Below are 17,126 nucleotides of genomic sequence, written 5' to 3'. Positions count from 1 at the left end.
ACCGTATACCACTGGAGTTTCAATTTTGCAGTACGTGAACAACTTGACAAGATGACACCACAACAACTCGAAAATGGCGTATAAGGTTGGTACGTATATTGATTTCACATTTCTGATTTCAGTTACAGTGTGACTGATTCAATTGCGTTGAATAGATTCGACTTCTATATGCAGAAAACCTATGTTTTGACAGTGTCTTCTGCCAGCTACGATTTGCAGGTACATCTGACAACCCACGCGGTAACTCGTGTGAATTCGAAGAACTTAAAACAATAAGATGGATATGAAGTCAGTTACATCTGTGGTCTGTCTAGTTTCGAAGGATTTTACACCGACAGAAAACATGATACGATACATATGTACATAATAATTACAAATTTCTCTGTGCGCGATCGTGAACTGATTTTTACCCGTCAAATTAACGAGGGGACTCGTATGATGAGGAACGAGCTCCCACATAACAGTGGATCGTCGATGAAGAAAATTGCGATCATGATATGCATAGTTGCCTCATTGGTGTTAGTAGCCTTGCATACCGCAGTGGTACGTGTGCCTTTACCAGCGTTCCTTTGTCCGTATATTCCTGTAAATATACAAAATGTTGAGAACGATTATGAAACTGAGACGCACATAGCAAAATGTCAAGTAAAAATCAACATCCACTGCATACTTACCGTTCTCTCCACCATTCCAACCTTATGTATGGTACTAAGAAGCTCCCCTTTCTCGAACGGGATCAAGGCTTCCACCCATACCATAGAGTCCTGTTAAGCAAAAGATTGCTTTCACTTTATAGATGTACAAACTCCACTATTGAGTATCAAAAGGAAACAATGAAACAAGCACTCGTACCTTCAATTTTTCCTGAACTGCACTGCAGAATTCATTTATGCCCTCACCACTAAGAGCAGATATGCAAATCACATCATCTCTCTTTTCTGCTTCCAACTTTATGCTTTCAGGATCGCTAACCTTATCAACCTGCACAAAAGCAGCAGTGCATCATCACTCGTGAGTATACATTACTAGAACGAAACCTAGGACATGCCAAAATATCCCATAATAAAACATCGGTATTAATCTAAGAAGACCCATGCGCACAGCACGCAAATAGAACAAACACCACCAATGTGAAAAAGAAATTCCCTAAGGTGATGGGGGATCCTGTGCTTTACAAAGAATTTAACAGGAAACAAGAAAACGAAAAAAACTCTTTAACCACAAAATTCCCAGATATGATGAATCAGAGTTTCTTATCTCCCCACATTGCATTGATAACTTAGACATAAAATATAAATAAAAAGATTCATCGTACCTTGTTCCACACCATCAACTTTGGAATTGCAGACACGTCTAGTTCTGACAAAACTTTGTCTACAGCCTCTATCTGTTGCTCAGCCAGTGGATGACTGAAGTTGATATCAACATCTAATAAGATAACAATGTCCGCCATCACAAATGCATCATTTTAAAGGTTTCCCAACTTGTACCTGATATCCACCACATGCACCAACAATGATGACTCTGATATCTCCTCCAGTGTCGCTCTGAAGGCAGCAACCTGTATGATGCAGTTTAGAGGACAGAAGTGAAAGACATTATCAGCTGGACTGATACTGAATTTTCATCCATAAAAACATTTTCCTTGCAGTAAAGTTGAAAATGAAAAATGGAAGAGAGAGAGAAATGGTAGCAGATTCATGAATATTGTGCAAGCATCTTACCACTGTAGTTGGTAACTTCTGAATGAAACCAACAGTATCTGTGAGAAGAAACTCTTTCCCATTCTTCGTCTGGAAGAAAATGAAAGTCTTACAACCAAATGGAAGTAAAGAAGCACAAAATGATAGTACAAGACTATAAAATTTCCAGCATAAGACTAGCACATCTACTAGAAAAAGACTAAATCATGCTACATAGACCTGATGCAAAAGTACCGATGAACAGATTCGCTAATAACATATTGCATGAAGTCCAAATTCTGAATTATAGGACCTAAAGTTGCTCATTGTCAGTGGAAGAATCAAAGATGGTATAGCATGTCAATCAAACTTTCATGCAACCTGAAGCCTGTTCGGTACTACATCAAAAAAAAAAGTTTGCAGAAAAATAATGTTTGCTTCTCTGACTATTCAGTTGTTTATATCATAGATAACTCATAATCATGAAATAAGAAATTTGCTGAGTACAATCAAGCTACCTGAACCCTTCTTGTGGTTGGATCTAGGGTTGCAAATAATCGATCCTCAGCAAGGACATTGGCTCCAGTCAATTGATTTAAAAGAGTACTCTTTCCAGCATTGGTGTACCCAACCTAGTTGCCCAAAGCCGTACATGCACAACATCAATAACAGAAAGAAAGAATCATCCTTATAATTGTGAATTCAAAAATATCTATGCTATTTACTTACCAAAGATACTACGGGGACAGGTACAGAAAGCCGCTGGTTCCGGTACTGCTTTCTATGCTTTCGAACAGATTCTAGCTCCTTCTTGAGAACACCAATCTAAGCATCACAGACATGTTTACAAGTAAATTAATTCCCAGATACAAATCTTATTTTACCAAAAAGAAAAAGAAGAAACAATTAGCCTCAACTGGAATCTGTAGTTTGTAATCTACAATTCATGCAACGAATTAGTGAAATATTGACGATTCATTCAACAGGCTTACTTGAGTACGTAAGATACGCTTATCCACTTCAATTTGTTTCTCACCCATCCCCTTAACCTGTCCTCCGGCCTGACGCTCAAGATGGGTCCACATTTTTGTTAGCCGAGGTAACTGGTATTCCATTTGTGCCAACGCAACCTAGAAACATCACAATCGAAAATTGTCAGCATGAAAATTGTGGAAAATATTATTTTGTTATTAAGTTATTACTAGTTAACATAACTGTGCCAAGTAAGATTTTGGCGTATTTTAAAATAAAATAAAACACATTATTACTAATAACTAAAAGCACAATGATTAATTGCCTGCAAAGCTGCTTCATGTGTTGCAGCCCGCTGGTTGAAAATATCCAGAATGAGGGCAGTGCGGTCACAAACTCTAACCTCCCCACCAAAAGCCTTTTCCAAGTTGCGCAATTGCCTAAAATAAGCATTTGAATAAAATTTAAAAAAAAAAATTGCCTAAACCCAAAATCTAACATTCAAAAATTGCATCAATAGGTATCTTCACCGAGAATAATGAGTTTTCGAAGCTTTTCAGAATAACACAATGCTGAAAGTGTGTGGAGACATGCATACGATAAACAGTCATATTTGTAAGGTTTTACTGAGAATTAAGCAGAAAAAAAAAAAAAAAATTCTCCATATTTCTCAAATCAATGCTAAAGCGAAGACAATTGAATTCTGGTCCAAATCATCTGGTAGGCATAGCAAATTGGTAGATACCGCAGACAGGGAGTAAGTATTGGAAAAAATAAAACTGTCCAACTCATAGAAGTCAGGAAATCCTAGCTATCCATAGCATGATATTGGGGAATCTCATTGCTATTACTCGAACAAGCATGAAACCTATGCTTGCGTATTCGTCCATAGGTCAAATTGGATATGTAATATTAGAATAATTGTTGGAGACTCAAATGGTGGATATGCAAGCATGATAACTTATATGTTGTTCTATATCTCCATTAATATAGGAACTTTTGCTTGCATTGTATCATTTGCTTCTATTCTCTATAGAAGCATAAACATGCATGAAATAACTATAATATCATTATGTTTCATACCCTGCTGATAGCTCATCATCGAATATCACAGTCTCCACACCCAATGCGTTAATTGCACTCTTGATTTCTGCAACCTTGCCAGACCCAATATACGTCCTCGAGTTTGGAGAAACAAGTCTGCATTACATATAGGCATTAGCGATTGAACACAGGTGACCAAGAAGAAACAATTTAACATATGTACTAGCAAGTAGCAACTAGGTTAAAAATCAACTATACTAGCAAAGAAGCACGTCGAAAACTACCTACTTTTGATATGTGGAACCAACAACCATAAGTCCAGCAGTATCAGCTAGCTGGGTCAATTCCTTGAGTGATTCCTCCACACCAAACGAATCCGCTGTACCGCGTTTGTGCTCAACACCCACAATGTAAGCTTTTTCTTCAAAAACCTGCAGAAAAAATGGCAATGAACAAACACAAAAGAGATTGCTCAGCCTCCCCAACACCTATCAAAACAAGGAATTTCATCCCAATTTATCATATATAATTTTCCCCCAAACTACTCCCTTTCAATTTCGCCATAATGTAACTCTTCCCAAATCAAAATTTCTATCTTTTTCTCGAGAAACAACACACAATCTCAAAACAAAACAGTAAAAAAGCAAAAAGGAGTCCGACCGACCTCCCTTCCGTTCCTAAGCTTGAACCGATTATCATCGCCGCTCTCCTCCTCCTTCTTCTTCCTAACCCTAGTCGCCGGAGCTAGGGGTTTATGATCCTCCAATTTGGCGTCCGCCACTCCACCAACGACTCCGAGAACCTCTCCATTTCCGGTCTCTACAACATCAATCGACGTCGGGTCGTGCACCGAAACGTCTCCCGGTTCCACAACGCCGAGTCCGGGCTGGACGGCTCTTACGACGACGAATCTAGGAGCAGCAGCATCGGAATATTGTTTTCTGAGCGAGAGAGAGAAAATCGGACGACTGAGTTTCGCAAGAGGGCGGGAAATGGGATGGTCGTGGCTGAGAGGGGAGGAGCGAATCAGAGAGCAGCAGGAGCATGCGCTCATGATCGGAAATTTGGTCTCAGAGAGAGAGAGAGACTCTTTCAGCTTTCCACTTCCGAAGGGTATCTGTTTATCGTTGGCTTGCAGAGTGTTCTCTCGCGCCTCCTTTCCTTTAGGCCGCAAATTGCATAGACGACTTGTCGTTCTTTCTAATTTTGGGATATTTTCCGAATTGCCAAATTTTTCTTGAATTTGCAATTTGAAGGACTTTTTTGGTCTGTTAAGTTTGTGATGAAATTTCTTTTCGGGTGGTAAACTGTAATTCTAGCAAAAGTTTATGTGGCCAATTGAAAAGTTTTTAATCTCCCTTTCCAAACAGAGACGACGTCGTAACGTCGTGCACAGGCCTGCCTCAGATTGTACTGCAAGGGTTTAGCCCGCCGGAAAACCCACCCAAAAGCCCGCACCACTTTCGCTCGCTCTCCTCTCCCTGCGAGGCTGAAGACCTCCGCATTTCCGCCGTTTTCTTCCAGAGGCCCCGTCGTGCAACGCCGTGTGATGAACTGCTTGTCGCAGGTCTCCTCTTACGCAGCGGCCATTTTCCGAACGACAGGTCGTGCCGTCGGAACGAGCTCTCTCTGCGGACCTTCTTCCTGGAAGAAAAGACTCGACCTTTGCGCCGGGATTAAGCCGATCAGCATAGAATCAGCGGTAACGACATTTCGTATTCAGCCGTACTCGTCGGCTCGAAGCAGCGGCGGAAGTAAAACGACGCCGTCCCGGTCTCGGCGGAGGAAGGCCGATTCCGAACCGGTTATGGAACCGGAAAAGGAGGGATTCTATGTGGTACGGAAGGGAGATGTCGTCGGCGTTTATCGTAGTTTCAGTGATTGTCAGGCTCAGCTGGGTTCTTCGGTAAAATTTAATTTAATTTAATTTAATTTCCCTTTTTTTTTTTGCTTAATTCGTTAAATGTGATTGCATTGAGTTTAAAACATAATCAAGAATGTTAATTCGGTGTTTTTTGGATTTAATTAGATATGTGATCCTCCTGTTAGTGTTTACAAAGGGGACTCAATGCCTAAGAGCACTCAACAATATCTTGCTTCCCGTGGACTTAGGAATGCCCTTTACACTATAAGAGCTGCAGATTTGAAAGATGATCTTTTTGGCAAGCTTGTGCTTTGCCCACTTGGAGTAAGATTTAAAGCTTTTCGCTTTTTCGTCTAGTTAAATTTTGTATCTTGTTCTTTCTAGTTGTACAGTTGTGCACTTTCGGGATTATGATTTTATGTTGTGTTACAATTTAGGATCCAACATCTTCCGAAGGCGGAACATCCGTTATGGATGAATCGAAAAAGAGACCCCGTCAAGTGTCTGGAACAGAAAATGTGGTAACTTTTGGGATCACAACAATCTTTGAACAATAAAGAACTATGGTTATCTTTGAGGTTCTGTTATTGGAGTTTCTTTGTATCTAGCAAGTTTTCGTCTTAAAATTTATCGTGTTTATTTATATCTGTGATAAGGATAGGAATTTTAATAGTTTCGTGCACATTTTTCTGCTATGTATATGTTGTGTTTCTATTATATATGTATATATTGTTTACAACACTACCATCCCTATTCAATTGTTAAGCGAACTGTTGTAGGTTGATTATAGTCTTTGCCCCGGAGGTTCTGTTTTAGATGAACTTTGTTTTGCCTGTTTTTAGTTTACACCTTTGTTCAATGCTTTGTAGGAAGAATATGGCTCAACTTCCATATCAGATGATCCGTCTGGAAAGCTTGCCAAGATATATGAGTCTGCTGTGGCTGAATTACCCCCTTTGGACCGTGTAAGTTGCCCTTGTCTTTATTTTCATTATATCACATTATGAAGCAGATGCAGCAATATGGCAGAAGACGAGGGCTGAATTTATTTACTTTCTAGTTAATGAATAACCTTGACCACTGTGGAGTTCTCAGTTAACCATTTTTTTTATATTTCTGTGTGTTAATTGTGATAATGCTTTTTTGAATCGGTAGGGTGCTTGTATTCTTCATTTTGATGGTGCATCAAAGGGAAACCCTGGAATAGCTGGTGCAGGAGCTGTGCTGCGAGCAGATGATGGAACGTTGGTATACGTTTTACCTTGAGGATTATCTTTTCTTATAATTATTCGTCTTCTGAAGACTCTAACCATGCTTTTCCTCCTGTAGATCTGTAAAATACGTGAAGGTCTGGGTGTTGTGACCAATAATGTTGCCGAGTACCAAGCTGTTATTTTAGGGTTAAAATGTGCTCTTAAAAAAGGTTTTACAAGGATTACTGTCCAAGGCGACTCCAAACTCGTGTGTATGCAGGTTCGTTAGTATTGTGATTACTTCTCCTGCTTAAGGTGGTTTACGTTATCTCTGGTTGTTTGATACTTCAGCAGTTTTGCGGTTTTCCTTTTCCTTTTATTCCTTGTTCTGTGTTAACTGAGAAAGATAACTGGACAGGTTCAGGGTTTATGGAAGGTGAAAAACCAGAACTTGTCTGACTTTTACGAAGAGGTGAAGAGACTGAAGGATAAATTTCTCTCCTTCAAAATCAGCCATGTCCTAAGGGTGAGCCAAGACGATTCCATTTGCCTTTTGTGATACATGATACTTTTGTGGGTTTGTATAATAATACCACGTCAGCAGGCCGCTTATGAAGTTCTAACATGTTTATGTATACCTTCAAAGGAAAGAAACTCTGAGGCAGATGCTCAAGCAAACTTGGCAATCACTCTTGCTGGTGAGACTTCAAATCTGTTTTTTCATTTATGCTTTCAGTGGATTCTGCGTATTTTCAATTGAGCTAATTGTTTTATGTCGCCGTGTTTGCTTTTGCAGATGGTCAGGTCCAGGAGGAGTGCGGGAAGTAGTTTATACGATAGTCTACCGCTGGTTATGTTTTGGGTTTGTATCAAAACTTATAAGATATCACGCAAAATTTTGTACTCTTTGGATTAATGTTCAACCTTGATGCAGGTGACTTATGTTTCGAAGATTAGACCCTGATGAGACGAGGGTGTTCAGGCTTCCAGCTCTGCGTAACAATTTACAATGTAAAGCATGATATCGGCCTCAAAACTGAAGCTTCTGTTTACATGCAATTTTGGAGACGGATTATTTCTGAAATTCAAGCCTCGGATCAAATTACACGCAATACAAAGATTCAGTTTGACAAACCACAGCCGAGAGAGGAGGTGCGAGCAGAATATGAAAATTTCTTACTAGCATTGATATTGAATTGTTTTGTTTTGCCTGGATTTTCTTTCCGGGTTTCTGTATTTCTCGACGCTATGAGTTTCGGAATCAAAGGTGAATTTTCGAATATCAAAATCTCTGCTTTCACCATTACAAAGAGAAATTATAAGACCTGATTTCCAGTTACCCTGACAAAACCAAAATCAACAGTTGCATATACTTGAGAAATTGAAAATCATTCAACTTCAGTCATTAAACTTCAACTGGTAATTTTTACCATCAAACATATCAGATTTCTACCCCATTAATTCCCTGTCTGATCCGTGTTGCCTTCGCCGGTCAGGGAACCGCCGGCTAAAGAGTTTGAGTCCTCTGAAGACTCCCCAAACTCTTCATTGTACATCTCTTCAATCATAGGTTTCCACAGCCGGACACGCGCGTTTATGAACCAATTCGAGACCTGAAACAGAGACAACATTGATCATCACAAAATCCGACCAAAGTTTCATATGAAACTTATTAGGACATAATCAAGTTGTTGGAACCTACTTGGTTCTTGGACAGCCCTGTTTGTGATGCCAACAGCAGCTTTTCGTTGTCATTGGGGTAACTGCACGATCAAAACCAAGTTAATTACAACTAATTCGGATTAATTCCAATGAAGGGTTGATTAGTTTTTGGATTGCTTACGGGTGGAGGAAGTGTTCGAAAAGCCAATTGCGAAGAATCGCAACAGAGGTCTCTGGCAATCCACGAATCGGTCTGAAAGCTTGGCGCTGGCTCTGAAAAATGCCGAGCTGTTGAAGGGACATTCTCTTGTGCCTGCACTCTCTGTCAAACAAGTTCAGTTGTGATAACCCGCTGCTGATTTTCGGAACATCTTGCAGCAGCTTTTGCTTCTCGGCGTAGATATGAGAAACTATGCCATCTCTCAAGCTGCAAAAATGCCTGGACATGGCCTTGAGAGCCAGAGCTGTGTAGGACTTGGCTGCTCCTTCCCCTACCACCATCTCAAATGATGACATCACTTGTTCCATTTGATGGTAGTACTTCTCACATCTGTCCTCAACCTTAAAAACATCAAACAAATTAATTCTCTGAGCAAAAATGATCCATGAGATCAAAAACCTAAACCGTAAGGCAGTGTGTCCGACCTCTTACACCTAAGGTCAAAACCCCCATTCCCGTAAATTACACTAGTTTGGAATATCGTCTTGTCAAAAACTTAAACTAAGCATCAAGATTGTACCTGTTCCAACAATGTGATAAGGTTTGCAAGCCTAGCCTGCATTTCGTGTTTGTCGGCATTCATGAGCCCACCATTGCAAGAAAGCTCTGCTCTCAGTTCAGAGGAGAGCCCCATACCGCCTCGCCGCCCTTCTCCATACAATTTCCCCACATGTTTCTCATTGCTAATGTCAACCAATTGTCCGCCAACATTAACAATCTCTTCCAAGAGGGACTGAGCTGGTTTAAGATATTTCGAATTCGCAATGACAGCAGCTAGAGATTCTGCTCCATAAGAAGTGGAGCAAGATCGATTCAGCGCACTTGAATGCAAAGCAAGCATGCCTCCCATGAAGCAGTACTCGTCGCCTACGTGCTCAACTCCCCGGTTGCAAGCCTCCCCGGATTCCTCCCCAGTGTCGAAGTTGTGGTGCCGGTACTGGCCTGAAGGAACAAGCATATGGGAACCGAGGGAGAGCGAAAGCCGCTGCGCTTGGTTCTCCATTGCTGCGCCGGTAGGAGCTTGAACAAGTCCTACTGATTGGGACATTCTTTCGCCAAGGGAGTGAATGCTGGGGAGAACTCCGAGAGCTTGTGGAAATGTGGTGCTAGTTTGAAATGAAGGCGGATAAGCGTCAAGGTGCTGGCTTTCGAGATGATGGTTGTGAGCAGAAATGGAGTCTGAGATTATGAACTGGTGGAAAATGCTTGAGGAGGGATTTGGAGGTGAGTCTTGTGACACCATTGCAAACCAGAAGTTGAAAGCTCAAAACTTTCAAAGGGGAGAAAACCCAATTGAAAGTTTTAATTCATGATCAAAAAAGAGAGGGGAGAGAGAGAGAGAGAGATGTGCTTGTCAAGGAAGAAAGCAATGCAAGTATAGATTGATCAGCCCAGAAATAAATAGTACTTGGCTCATAAGGTAGAAGGCCATCTCAAAATATTTGGTGAATTTGTTGTTATAAAAAGGCTTAAAAGAAAAGCACTTTTGACAAAAGGAAGAAAACTCCAATTTGGTGAATGTAAATCTGAGAAATTGAGCTGTGAGAGCAGAGAAATTATGACCCTTTGAAAATTTAATTCATGATCAACACAGAAGAGAGACAGAAAGCAAAACAAATAGCAAGAACCAATCTGTGATTTGGGTTTGAAAGCATAACTTTAATGAAGAAATGATTCTCTCTCTCTCTCTCTCTCTCTCTCTCTCTCCTCTGCGTGTCTGTGTGTGTGTGTCAAGAGAGAACAGGCCTAATCTAAATATAAGCAGAAGCAGCAGCAGAAAGCTAGAAACATAGACGTGTGCTAGATCCTTAAAGAAGGCAGGTTAATTGGGCAAGTAAAAACAGAGAAAATGACAAGAGAAAAGAAGATGGTCCCAATTTCCCTGACTTACAAAAAACCAACAACCAAAAAGCATCAAAGCCTCCAGCTTTAGTGTCTGCACTCACATTTCCTTGGGAGCCTCAAATCTACTCTCCTTCATTTCTCTCTCTAAACAGTGTATGCTGTGTCTTTTTCTCTCTCCTCACTTTCTCTCCCTTGTTGTGAAAGCCAGAAGGACAAGAGCTGCTCTCAGCTAGCTTAGCATGTTAAATTGTTCCGTTCATATACAGTGCTGCTGGGATGGGTTTGCTGTGGAGGACTGTAATAAAAGGAAGGAGAGGAGAGGAGGAGAGAAAAAGTGGGGTGTCTTTTGCACACTCCCAGTTCTAGGATTGTCAGCTTCTGAGCCTCTAAACACATGGAATATCTACTTTTTCCTGTCAAGCGTCGTATTCATGCTTCATACACAATACACATTACATAGAGGGAGAGATGTTGAAATGACACTGATTTCACAATCTTTCAAATCAATGAATAATAAAGATGGGTTCTTTTGCTTATACTAAGCGGAATTCTAGATGTCATTGCAGCGATAACAAAGCTAATTACAAAGTCTTATTCGAGTTAGTAGCATTTTTGTTGTAAATAAGTTTCTCATTGTGTTAAGAAGAGCAAAACTTATATAGAATTGACTAACTAAAACAGAACTCTTATTGAACATAATAATAAACTTGTGGTGAGAGGAGTCAAAATGCATCGACTCCCATCGTTTTTGATAGATTATCTTCACATGAAGTGATTTGGATGCTCCTATAGAGAGATTAGTAAAACTGACTAGTAAAAATAATTTTCTTGTCTAATCTAATCAACATAGAATCAAATGAAACTAAAATACAGATAAGTTGACAAGAATGCATGTGCTACACAAGGTTTTTTTTTAGAGCGAGAAAGAGGGGGAGGGGGGGGGGGGCCGTGAGTTAAGGCATTATTAATTGAGGGTGAGGTAGGGTTTGGTGTGCTGATGAGACTAATTCTAGTTTTTCTGAGTGTGCGTTACTATTTTGGGGGGTCTGATCGGATGCTTTAGTAATGATTGCCATATTTGTTCCTTTGGCCTCCTCCACTTGTCACTCTCTTAATTCTTTCCAACTTTGTTCTTTATAAAAGTAATAGGACCCCCCCTCCCCGTAAACTCTCGGCCCCACCACCCTATAGATTAAAGGTGTCTCTGCCCTATCTGCACAAAACCTGTACACCCCTCCCTTCCCCTCCCAGTAAATTTCAAATGCCAACAGTCTTCCGCCAGAAAAAATTGTTCCCGTGATCATATTTCTTTGGGATATCCACCCTCCAATCCGATCTCCTCCAAATCCATCAGAAAAATCGATGCTTGGATATGTATGCTTCTGCATAGTCCCATGAGACAGACTAACATGCAATCGTGTGTATACCTCATTGTATTTGTTTCTCTCCTGACATAGATTAACAAAAGACACAAAAATTAAAGACACTCGATTTTACAAAATTTTGTAAAAAAAGGAGACTGGCATGTAATTGCATAAATCTTCTTATATCGTACTCTCTTTTGATTGATTATGTATTGAGAGAGACAGATACTGAGAGTACACAACGAATTTCACGGCCCTCACGGCCCTCGTTAAGAAGACATTCTTGTGTACAACCGAACATGTGCAACATTCCTCTTGGGGATAAACATGGGTGATATAAAACTACAAAGAGTTGCAATTTTGATTTGTAGTTGCACAGACATGTGATCCAATGCTCTGTACACCATATTTTCATTTCATAAAGAGGTACATCTTTCTCCCGATAAGTCACGCGAGAATAGAGACAAATACTTTGGGTAATACACTCGATTTCATGTAAATTTCCAAATGATGCAAACCAAATTTGTAAACAAAAATCAGGCAATTCTTGTATCAGACTTATTTCCAAATGAGATTATACATTTTGATGTCACACATACAGTTTCCAAGTTCCTTAATTCAATGAATGCACAAGGTATTCCTTCACCTTTTATCTTTACAAAACTAGTTTACAAACATGCCTAAGGCTTCTTCTTCTTCCACCAAGCTCTGTTATATTACACGTTGGTACCAGTATCATCCACACATCTACATCTACACCCGCTTGCAGAGCAGCAAAACAAGCATTCTGTTTCTCGATGATCATTGCCTGAGGCCGCTTACCGCCCAATATTTGGAGGCGATAATCCTCTCGGACTACAAAATCAAGTAACGGGTGGGAATTGCCATACCTGTATTAAATGTTGCTGCTCCGGATCCTCATAGTGACAATCCAAAGAAGTTACCGCATCGTTAACTCTTACATGGGATCCGGTAGACGGAGGAAATCCATCGTGTTCTTCGCAATGCCGTAACTCCAACGCAAGTGACACATCGCTGCCAACTGTGAAATGATCCAACCTTGGCATGTCACATGTGGAATTGTGACCCGACTTGGAGTCATGCAATTTCCCTGGTTCAATACTATCAGCAGTTGCGGATATCAGGCTTTCGTGCAACTCCTCTTTCCTGTCCTCAGATGCTGAGAAATCAACTCTTGCTTCTTCCTTGAGTGCATTTTCAGGTGAAGATTTCGAATCCATGTCCAGATCACCGAATTCTTCTTTGTATATATCCTCAATCATGGGTTTCCAAAGGCGTACCCTTGCATTGATAAACCAGTTGGCAACCTGATAACGTACAATGTTAGTTACGACACTACGCAAACAAAACAAGGGTGTGATGAAATATTTCAAGGTAAGCTGCGATATTCAAGTGATACGAAGAAATTACAACATTGAGTCAAACATTTTGATGGCATTGAAAAGGAAAGAGCAAGGATTAAAGTTCACATTTTCAACCGACTGAAAGTTGAATCCCAATTCAAAACCATGCACGTTTAAGAAACCATAACGGAAAGAATAAATGGTGTCCCATAGGAAGAAAGCTAGAAGTCATCTTACCTGGTTTCTGGTTAATCCAGTCTGCCTTGCAAGCATAATCTTTTCTGAATCCTTCGGGTAACTGGAGGGACACCAAAAACCACAAAAGAATCAGTGACCAAAGTTCTTAAGAGATTGGCATGTATCATTTTCAATTAGGGCGAAAAAGGTGCTCAAGTACATACGGAAGAAGGAAATGTTCAAACAGCCAAGCACGAAGGATTGTAACAGAGCTTTCCGGGAGTCCTCTCTGAGGCCTCCAAGCATGCTGCAATCCACCAAGCTGCTGAAATGCCCTCTGCTGTCTGAGCTGTTGGTCCACATAGCGGAGGCGGGGTATTACTGATCCTTGACCATCAGATGAATTATCTTGCTCTCCCAGCCTTTTCCGCGTCACTTGAATTTGGCCCTTGATTGCATCACGCAAACTGCGAAAGTGACATGAAATTGCTTGGAGAGCAAGGGCAGTGTATGGTCCAGCAGCCCCGTTCCCAGCCACCTTGTCAAAATATGACACCACGGCTTGCATTTGATGGTAATATTGTTTGTATCTTTGATCTACCTGCAATACGGCATATCAATTAATGACCTTGCAAAATCAGTAACATAAACAGGATTTAAAGACCCAATATGAAACAAAAAATTCTTACGAATTGTGGTTATTTACCTCATTCAACATGGACAAAAGTTTAGTCTTATTGTTCTGCAAATCCTGCCGTTCTGATGGTGATAACTCGATAGAAGAGACAGCGCTTGATTTGCTAGGATCTGATGATCTCCGTAAATGTTGATCACTCCCATTAGTCTCTTTGGAACCGCCTAATCCACTCCGCTTAAAGCTCTGGTTCTTGTTCAATCGAGACTGCTTCAGAGCCTTTCGGACATTTACCACTTCATCAAGCAACTGTTGTGCTGCCTTGAGGTACTTGGAGCTTAACGTAGTGTTTGCTGAACCTAATGATTCACACAAGTATGCTTCAGAGCGCATTTCTTTGGATTCAGATGAACACAAAGGATTGTAGAAAGCCTGTGTCTTGACAGCTTCATGGCCACCTCCATATAACCCCGATGCCAAGCTTTCGAAGTTTCTAAACTCCTCACTTTGATTGTACTCGTCGCCCTTCCCTAGCACCGGAGCATTGCTCAAAACCGAAGAGAGACTTGTATTCGGATACTGGTACTGAAACGACGGCAGAGATACTGTTTGCGGAATTTGGGTGGAAAGGCTGAGAGACAATCCATGATCCTGAATACCATGTTTCCCAATCAAGGAATTGCCGCCAATGTCACAATCCCTGACTTGATCACTCGTTGGCGGAATAAACATCATTTCATTCCTAACCCCCTCAGAGTCAGCATACTTCTGAGGGGGCAAATTGCCGCCAGACAAGACCTCGGAGTAGGATCCGGCGGCATAGGAAGCCTGATTCAGATACATCATCATGTTTCCGGGCGGTTCGGGGTCCCCTTGATAAGGGTTCAGTAAGTTCTGGTTACCCAAATTCTGGAAATAGGTAGCCATAGCTCAATAGCCTAGTATCTTCTTCCTCTGTCTCCAAATCTTTGAGTAAAATTCGGGGATCCAATCCAAATTACCGATCTTTCTCACAAATTAAATGATAACCAATCGAATTGGCAATACCCATTTAATCAAATTACTGATTCCTACCAAAAAAAAAAAAATCATCAAATTTACCAAACGTAAAAACCCAGCAAAATTACCAAAAGCAAAAACCCAATTCAGAAGATATGCAGACAGAGTTATCAAACTAGAAGACAAGAAAAATCTACTAACCCAAATTTCAAATAATCCAAGGTGAACTAAACCAGTGGAGATTAGTGCTAATAATCCAATATTAATACTGATTTCATAACCAAAATACTAACATAATCAGCATAATTAATCAAAAATGGCAAACAAAGAAAAGGGACAAGAACTGAAGCATCAGGGGAAGTGAAAAATCGAAATTACCTGAACGAAAAAAAAATGGAGAAACTTTGAAGGATTGGAGTTGAAGGAGTGGAAGAAGAAGAAGAAGAAGAAGAAGAAAACTGTAGCTATCTTCTTCCGCTCTCCAGAATCGGAGACAGACACGAATCCCGAGAGAGAAAAATGAGAATTCCCGAACAAGAACAACCTCCTTATGATTGGAACAACGGCACCTACTTCGACCCAGTTTAAATATATTTTATTAATGCCCAATTAAATATCAACACCAACTCGAACGAATTTAAGAATTCAAATACTCTGTTTTTTTATATTACGACAGAAAAACCATTAATTTTAACCGCTACTACATTCCTTCTTAAACGAGAGAGAGAGAGAGAGAGAGAGAGCGTTCGCAAGTGTTCTCGTTGATTAAATTAATAATTAAGGTATTTTTTCCATGACACATCACATAATTTATAAATGTGAAATTTAACAAATTTGTAACAGCATTGTTATTTTAAATGGAAATATTGGTTTGGCCATATGTATACGCTAGCACAAGAAGAAAAAAAAACAGAGGAAGAAAGTTCTTGAAGAAGACAGAGTAGAGAGAGAGAGAGAGAGAGAGAGAGTTGGGGAGTGGAATGTGGGTGGTGGTGGCGGGTGAGGGGTGGCGGGTGGTGGTGGTTTGCTTAAGAGGGTTCAATCAAACGTCGTTACGCTAATGCCTAACTGGTAACCACCGTTTGGTAAATTGCAAGTATAGGACTTTTTCTTCTTTTTTTTTTTTTTGGGTGAAATTTTCACCTGAGTATATATATTTTTATTTTACTTTAATCACCTAAACTTAGGTTGTGTGACAATCGTAGTGTAGCCGATGTCGGAAACTTGACGAAACAAATACAATATATAATTGATATTTAAATATCATTACGAGAATGAGAAGAGTTTGAAACTGTTACATAAATTTAGGGAGGTGAAGTTTCAAACTCATAACGCTTGAGTTAATAATGAGATGGTTACACTAGTAACTGTACAAAGATGTTTTTTTTTTAATAATAAAACATCACACATGTTGTGCATACAGGTGGTTAAATGCAAGTCACAAACAATTTCAATGTGAGTAGTGAGTCGATGATCTAATGATCCAACTCAAGGCTTGGTTGTGGCCATTTTTTATCTTTCAACTCCAACCAATGTGACTTTTTACGTTTACGTCTTTTTTTGACATGTGGGAGGTTTGCTTCACACTCTTCGCGTATCAATCTGTCCCTGACTCAACACTTACCCCGACCTAACATTAAAATCAAACTTTTTAGCCCCCTAAAATTCATGTATTAGAGAAAGTGTAGGGACAAGATTTTAACTTTTTGAGTTTGTGAACTCCTTGAAGATAGCCTTAATAATTCTCATACCTTTACACGCATGATAAATGTCGTGGATGTTTTTTGAAAAAGGGCCATCTTGAACGTGATATGATCATTATTTGATAAAAATATGAACATCAGAGGAAGGTGCCAAATTGTCAAGGGGCATGAAGTACAAGTGGTTGATTGTGAATATATTTTAGAGTTTGTTGATGTACAAAATTAATAAGAACTTTGGTACAACCGAAAGTGTTAAGTTTGTGATCTTCGCTAGATTGCTCCGGTCACTAGTACGAATAAGTATGTAAATGGATAGAGACAGGGAAGCAAACACAAGATGTATGTGGTTCACCCAGATTGGCTACATCCACGGAGTAGAGGAGTTCTCATTAATTGTGAAGGG

General features: G+C 40.1%; 4 protein-coding genes across 6 annotated transcripts; 1 reads left to right on the top strand and 3 right to left on the bottom strand.

Moving 5' to 3' along the window:
- Positions 1-241: 241 nt before the first annotated feature.
- On the bottom strand, positions 242-4,845 carry LOC126602531 (uncharacterized). The gene is made up of 13 exons (XM_050269433.1): positions 4,363-4,845; positions 3,987-4,129; positions 3,738-3,854; positions 2,980-3,094; positions 2,675-2,812; positions 2,412-2,507; positions 2,201-2,314; positions 1,725-1,793; positions 1,491-1,561; positions 1,316-1,409; positions 853-981; positions 675-764; positions 242-583 (listed from the first exon to the last, which is right to left on the bottom strand). Exons 1-13 carry the CDS (start codon positions 4,750-4,752, stop codon positions 491-493), a joined length of 1,659 nt encoding a protein of 552 aa, XP_050125390.1. The 5' UTR covers positions 4,753-4,845; the 3' UTR covers positions 242-490.
- A 154-nt stretch (positions 4,846-4,999) lies between these two features.
- LOC126602539 (uncharacterized) lies at positions 5,000-8,043 on the top strand. 2 transcript variants are annotated; one of them, XM_050269440.1, is made up of 10 exons: positions 5,000-5,604; positions 5,728-5,886; positions 6,000-6,083; positions 6,432-6,527; positions 6,718-6,810; positions 6,892-7,035; positions 7,174-7,281; positions 7,360-7,453; positions 7,552-7,617; positions 7,690-8,043. In XM_050269440.1, the coding sequence occupies exons 1-9, from the start codon at positions 5,248-5,250 to the stop codon at positions 7,581-7,583; spliced, it is 1,167 nt and encodes a 388-aa protein (XP_050125397.1). In that variant the 5' UTR covers positions 5,000-5,247; the 3' UTR covers positions 7,584-7,617; positions 7,690-8,043. The 2 variants fall into 2 exon arrangements, with proteins under 2 accessions (XP_050125397.1, XP_050125398.1); XM_050269441.1 differs by having other exon boundaries at positions 5,003-5,604; positions 7,402-7,453.
- On the bottom strand, positions 8,009-10,846 carry LOC126602536 (BEL1-like homeodomain protein 11). The gene is made up of 4 exons (XM_050269438.1): positions 9,158-10,846; positions 8,599-8,978; positions 8,458-8,518; positions 8,009-8,368 (listed from the first exon to the last, which is right to left on the bottom strand). The coding sequence occupies exons 1-4, from the start codon at positions 9,878-9,880 to the stop codon at positions 8,213-8,215; spliced, it is 1,320 nt and encodes a 439-aa protein (XP_050125395.1). The 5' UTR covers positions 9,881-10,846; the 3' UTR covers positions 8,009-8,212.
- A 1,522-nt stretch (positions 10,847-12,368) lies between these two features.
- Positions 12,369-16,018, bottom strand: LOC126602530 (BEL1-like homeodomain protein 3). 2 transcript variants are annotated; one of them, XM_050269431.1, is made up of 5 exons: positions 15,399-16,018; positions 14,094-15,091; positions 13,612-13,988; positions 13,448-13,508; positions 12,369-13,174 (listed from the first exon to the last, which is right to left on the bottom strand). In XM_050269431.1, exons 2-5 carry the CDS (start codon positions 14,946-14,948, stop codon positions 12,710-12,712), a joined length of 1,758 nt encoding a protein of 585 aa, XP_050125388.1. In that variant the 5' UTR covers positions 14,949-15,091; positions 15,399-16,018; the 3' UTR covers positions 12,369-12,709. The 2 variants fall into 2 exon arrangements, with proteins under 2 accessions (XP_050125388.1, XP_050125389.1); XM_050269432.1 differs by having other exon boundaries at positions 14,094-15,084.
- Positions 16,019-17,126: the final 1,108 nt, after the last annotated feature.

Source organism: Malus sylvestris, chromosome 15 (genome assembly GCF_916048215.2).
Source record: "Malus sylvestris chromosome 15, drMalSylv7.2, whole genome shotgun sequence".
Classification (NCBI taxonomy): Eukaryota; Viridiplantae; Streptophyta; class Magnoliopsida; order Rosales; family Rosaceae; genus Malus; species Malus sylvestris.
The sequence above is the reverse complement of the archived record's forward strand: the minus strand, read 5'-3'. Positions and strand labels throughout refer to the sequence as shown.